General features: G+C 37.0%; 1 protein-coding gene across 1 annotated transcript in view; it reads right to left on the reverse strand.

Annotated features, from left to right (window-relative positions):
* LOC140304052 (dihydropyridine-sensitive L-type skeletal muscle calcium channel subunit alpha-1-like) overlaps positions 1-5,717 on the reverse strand; it is a 247,211-nt gene extending 241,494 nt beyond the window's left edge. Inside the window, exons 1-2 of the mRNA XM_072383062.1 lie at positions 5,618-5,717; positions 2,372-2,511 (exon numbers count right to left, since the gene is read on the reverse strand). Of these exons, the coding sequence (XP_072239163.1) occupies positions 2,372-2,511; positions 5,618-5,656 (179 nt within the window). The 5' untranslated portion in view covers positions 5,657-5,717. The remainder of the gene's footprint in view (positions 1-2,371; positions 2,512-5,617) is intronic.
* Positions 5,718-6,000: the final 283 nt, after the last annotated feature.

Genomic DNA, 6,000 nt, shown 5'->3' on the forward strand with positions numbered 1-6,000 from the left:
TCTGTGTTCCTTTTTGTACTTTGTTTGAGGTTACTCTTTGTATTCTCTGTTAGTTTTCAGTCCTCTGTTACCTTCTGCTTTTCTGCTCTTATTCTGTTCTTGTTTTTATCCCTACATGTCCTCAGTCATCTTGGTTGTGTTCCTTGGTCTCATTTCACTCCTGCTCCTGTTTTTCCTCACATTTTGTCACTTAACTCATCAACCCTCCCAGTACTTATAGGTCTCAGGTCAACCATGTAATTTACCAGATCATCGTATGTCGTTTGTTGATCTTGAGTTTTCATGTCCGGGTTCTCCTATCAGGTTCAGTCATTTGTCCTACTTTTGTTTCCATTTAGCTTGTTTAAGTTCATGCTGCTGCCCATGTCTGCACCTTAGTTTAGAATAAATCTTTTGTTAATTTACATTGCCTGACCTCATTTTCTCTGTTCAGCTTTTAGGTCTCTTCGTAGTATGTGTCACACCAAGAAAAGTGCTATTGTGAGCTTTTGTTCACAGATACAAATCAGAATACGATAGTTGTTATTGTCATTGTATGCAGTCAAAAAAAACGAAATTGGTATAGCAATTCACATCAGTGTTGGTGTAGCTTCTCAGTCATCAAGTTCATGTTAATCCTAAGAGCTTGACAACTAGACTTCCTCTTGGATCTTGAAAACGTTTCACCTCTCATCCAGTTTCAATGCGTACAACACTGGGCAATGTTGCCCCTCTGAAAAGGAAGGTAATCAGTCAGAAGAGGTTGGCTCCTTGGTATAATTCACAGCTGCGTGCGTTAAAGCAGACTGCAAGAAAGCTGGAGAGACAGTGGCGTTCCTCTAATTTAGAAGAGTCTCAATTAGTCTGGAAAGATAGTTTAATAACGTATAAGAAAGCCCTTTATTTAGCTAGAACTGCTTATTATTCATCATTGATAGAAGAGAATGAGAATAATCCCAGGTTTCTTTTCAGCACTGTTGCCAGGCTGACAAAGAGTCCGAGCTCTGTTGAGCCATGTATTCCTTTAACTCTCAGCAGTGATGATTTCATGAGATTCTTTATCAGTAAAATTGTTTCTATCAGAGAGAAGATTGATGGAATCCTTCCCACTATTATCACTGAATCATCATCAAGCAGCTTTAGAAGTATCTTTAGAACCTGATTTGTATTTAGACAGCTTCTGCCCAGTTGATCTTTCTGAGCTAACAACAGCAATAGTCTCTTCTAAACCATCAACTTGTATTTTAGACCCAATCCCAACCAGACTGTTCAAGGAGGTTTTCCCCTTAATTGACACTTCCATATTGGATTTGATCAATCGATCTTTGTTGACGGGATATGTACCTCAGACTTTTAAGGTTGCTGTAAGTAAACCTTTACTTAAAAAACCTACTCTTGATTCAGAAGTGTTGGCTGATTATCGACCTATATCCAATCTCCCTTTTTTGTCTAAAGTTCTTGAAAAAATAGTTGCAGTTCAACTTTGTGATCATTTACATAGAAATAATCTGTTTGAAGAGTTTCAGTCAGGATTCAGAGTGCATCATAGCACAGAAACAGCACTGGTGAAAGTTACCAATGATCTCCTCTTAGCCTCTGATAGCGGACTTGTTTCTGTGCTTGTCCTGTTGGATCTCAGTGCTGCATTTGATACGATCGATCACAGCATTCTGTTACAGAGACTTGAACATGTTATTGGGATTAATTAGGCTGGCTTAAGTCATATTTATCTGATAGATTCCAGTTTGTTCTTGTAAATGAAGAATCTTCCTCACACATCGGAGAAAGTGCCTCAGGGTTCTGTGCTTGGACCAATTATTTTTACTTTGTACATGCATGGCATAAATTTCCATTGCTATGCTGATGATACTCAGCTGTACTTATCTTTGAAACCAGATGAAAACAATAGGTTGGTCCGACTACAAGCCAGACTTTATCATTTGACGCACATATAAAACTGGACCAAAACTAGGACTGCCTAGAGAGACAATCTTGCGAGACATTCACTCCGGGGAAGATTGACAGCTGTCTTGAATGTTTTCCTCTTGTGAATAATCTTTCTCTCTGTAGAATGATGGACTCCAAATAGTTTGAAAATGGTCTCACAAGCAGCAGCAGATGCTTTTCTGAGACATTCACTATTTATAGTTTTGATTCTTAAAAAGTAGGGGTAGGATTACTAAATTAACATGCAAACAGCATGCAGTATCCAGAAATTGAGACATAATAGAACGAAGCTGGGCATGAAATCCAGAACCTTCTGTTGTGCTGACAGTTTTTAGAGCCTTAATCTTTCCAACTCTCTGTTGCTGTTCTATGGACTATGGTAATATTGCCACTGAAAGCATGATATGACAAACTATGTGGGCCCAACACAAATGTATCTACTTACCCAACAGATACACAAACAAAGTCCAGAATGTTCCAGCAATTGCGTAAGTATGCATCTGCATGAAAGAGAAATCCATATGCAACTATCTTCAGGAAACACTCTATGGAGAAGATGATGAGGAAGATGTACTCCAGGCTTTCCTGTAAAACATCAATAATGGAATTTTTTTATTGGTTTTATTTTCAAACTAATATCAAATAACTTCTGCTTATTTAAAGCATATGTTTGACGCATTTATACTACCAATACATTGTAATTTGTGTGTGTGTGTGTAAGGTATTAATGAAATAAAACATGCAGTATTACACTTTTCTGACATACTTACTGTCCTGAAGTTTTAATCAAATTTTCATTCAAAAGTTACACTATTTGTTCAGTCATCAACCACCTCATCTCGTCATGTTTCTTCCAACTTAATGAGTGTTATGTTGCATGTCACACAAATCCACCTCTGCTTATTCAGACTTATCCTAACCCTAACCCCTGTAAACTGAAATATAATATCTTATGAGGCCTTTTGTTTCAGAAGAGGCATGCAGTGAATGTCAGTTTCAAATGTCACCACTCTGACAGTGCCTGTCAGAAGTGTTAAAGTGAATGTGACAGGTTGCCCTTGTATCCCTGCAGAGCGCCACCTGTCCTGGTTCTGGTTCTGCTGGTTCGGTTCGGTTGTTAAAAGACTGTCCTCCTCTCCACTGTCACCCACCACTCTGCTTATGCTTAGGTTGAGGGATTGAATCTAACTTTGAGATTTGATCAGTTGATTTCTAAAGAAAATCTTTTGCAAATCAGTGTCATATATACTGTAAGTACACTTACGTACCTGAATTTTATAACACTGGATTGGACTGAGCTGGATTGTACTTAATTGGACTTAATTAGGAACCTTTTTGTGTTCTCTTTAAAGTTCCCTGAAATTACTTTTTTTTTGTGAATTTGTGCTGTATAATCAAACCAAACTAGAAATTGAATGGAACTGATTACGTGCTGTTTAGCTGTTGCAGAAAATCAGTCAGTAGTAGTTATGATCAGAGGAGAGGATACTGAAATGACTATTGTCTAAGTCACTCTCTTTTGGAAGATGTAAGAAGCTGACGTGTATGAATGACAGCAAAGGTGAAAGTGTTTACTTGATAACTTATGTGTTTGAATGTTGAATGTATGACATTAGTACTCTGATCCTATACTATACTATACTATAGAAATTAAATCTTAAATCTTAAATAAATATTGAACTCAATTTAGCTGTACTGTGTTTGTACTAACCCTTGTACAACTAATTTGTAATTACTTCTTGAAAAACCGAAACAATATTTGAATTATAGTGGCACTAAGAACGTAAACAATATAAACTTTTTGAAATTAACTTGTGTGAGTTATCCACTCAGCTGATTCTAATGGAATGAGATATAATTAAGTCATCTCTTTCCAAGGATTATGTTACTAATTTCAGTTGGCAGTTGCTATATGGGAAAGGAAGCACTGACTGAGATTCTATAAAGTCATGACACTTTATATACTATGAATATTGTACTTTAAAATAGTTTTACTCCAGAATGTGTAACAATGATATGGTCCTCCCTAGTACAACAGCTTCACGTTCCAATTTCAAACCTCAAAATTCTCATGTCCTATCACTTTCTGTTAGACAAAAATAGCTTATTTTAAACCATCAACTAGTACTTTAGACCCAATCCCAACCAGACTATTAAAGGAGGTCTTCCTCTTAATCAATACTTCCATATTGGATTTGATCAGTCGGTCTTTGTTGACAGGATATGTACCTCAGACTTTTAAGGGTTAGGGTTGCTGTAATTAAACCTTTACTTAAAAAAACTACTCTTGATTCAGTTGGCTAATGTTGGCCAATTATCAACCTATATCCAATCTCCCTTTTTTGTCTAAAGTTCTTGAGAAAATTGTTGCAGCTCAATTGTGTGATCATTTACATAGAAATAATCTGTTTGAAGAGAGACTGAAATTAATAGATGACGTGAACTAATACAATATATTGCCTAATTAATGCCAATAAATTTGTATAAGAAATTAAGTTATTACATAGTTTAATAGTTAGTTTGTGAGTTACTGTGCCATAACTTATAATCTGATCCACATTCACTCTCCTAAAGGAGCTTTAAAAATATTCATCCCCTTTGCATTTTTCCTTTTTTATTGTGACACAACCTGTAATTTAAATTTGTGCAATTAAATTAAACTAACTTTTCATTTATCACCCATAACATTATGGCCACCCGTCTATTATTATGTAGGTCCCTCCTCCAGCCACCTAAAGAGCTGCAACTAATCAGAGCACGTGCAAAGAACACCTGTAGTTCTGGAGTGTCTGGCACCAGACCGTTAGCAGTGGAACCTTTGGACCCTGTGGGCTGTGCGGTGGAGTTTGTGAGAATGACACCATTAGGTTCCCTCATATTTGTATCTAGGGATATTTGAAAGCTGTGCATATACATATATTTATCTTTTTCTTTTTACTTGAATCCCAGAAGATCTGGTGCTCTAAATTCCCCTCAGAGATTACATGTGCAGGGTGAAAATGTCAGTATCCTTGTAGGTAAAATCCCCATTCACGGTCGGAAACAAATCATGCCAAGGAGAAAGGCAGATGCTTGTTCAGCAGTATCTCGGATAAAAACTTGATCACTGACACAGTGTCCTGATTTAAGAGTGCAGACCCTTCCTATCAGAGTGGGGGATCGCTCCTGACAGCAAAGACAAGAATCAGAAGTTTTCAGTCCCAGACACAGCTATATGAATACTCACCTTCATCTAGTGCAAGAGTTGTTTATGAGCATGAGAGGCGATTTCACCTTTCAAGATAGTGACCTTTTCACCCTATGATTCTAAGACCTTGATCTAACTGAGAATGTGTGATATGACTTAAAGATTGGAAAACATCTAGCTTGCCGGAGCTGGAGCAGTTCTATCTTGAGGAATGGACAAAATCCCATTGAGTAGATGTGCAAAACTATAAGAAGTTTGTACAAGTATTGACCTCAGAGGCAAATAGACTTAAACATGTTCACGTCTTCTCTTTTTGTTTCAGTATTCAGTCTTCTTTGTTTCACAACCTCAAATATTTAGCTCCTTTAATGTGGTGGGCCAGTCAAGTCCTTGAATTGATACAATCCATGTCAAATAAAATCTATTATAATTCCAGGGTGAAAACCAACAGAATTGGAAGAATGGCAAAGGGCTGATTACACAATGACAAATGTACTCACGCACCAAGTTACTGTTGGTATTGTTGCTATCTTCCTCAGGCATGGGCAAGTACACAGCCAGGGCCACACAGTTGGCAAAGATGGAAAGCAAGATTATGATTTCAAAAGGTCTGTAAGTGATTTATAGGAAACTTGCATAACAAACATTTAATTTTACATATTAGGTTTACACATCACACAAATGAACAAACACCTTGATCTACACATTTGATTATAGCTGTGTTATAAGCAGCAACTTTTAACAATAGTAAAACAATGTAAATACAATCAGAAGTTAAAGATTACAGAACATTTATCTAATATGTCAACCCCTACCCAGTGACCATGTAATATAGCAGGATACTTCCATTCCACAATACTGATGCATGCCTTGCGGAAAGGATTCTT

The sequence above is a fragment of the Leuresthes tenuis genome, unplaced genomic scaffold (assembly GCF_036924035.1).
Source record: "Leuresthes tenuis unplaced genomic scaffold, fLeuTen1.0.hap1 SCAF_3, whole genome shotgun sequence".
Classification (NCBI taxonomy): Eukaryota; Metazoa; Chordata; class Actinopteri; order Atheriniformes; family Atherinopsidae; genus Leuresthes; species Leuresthes tenuis.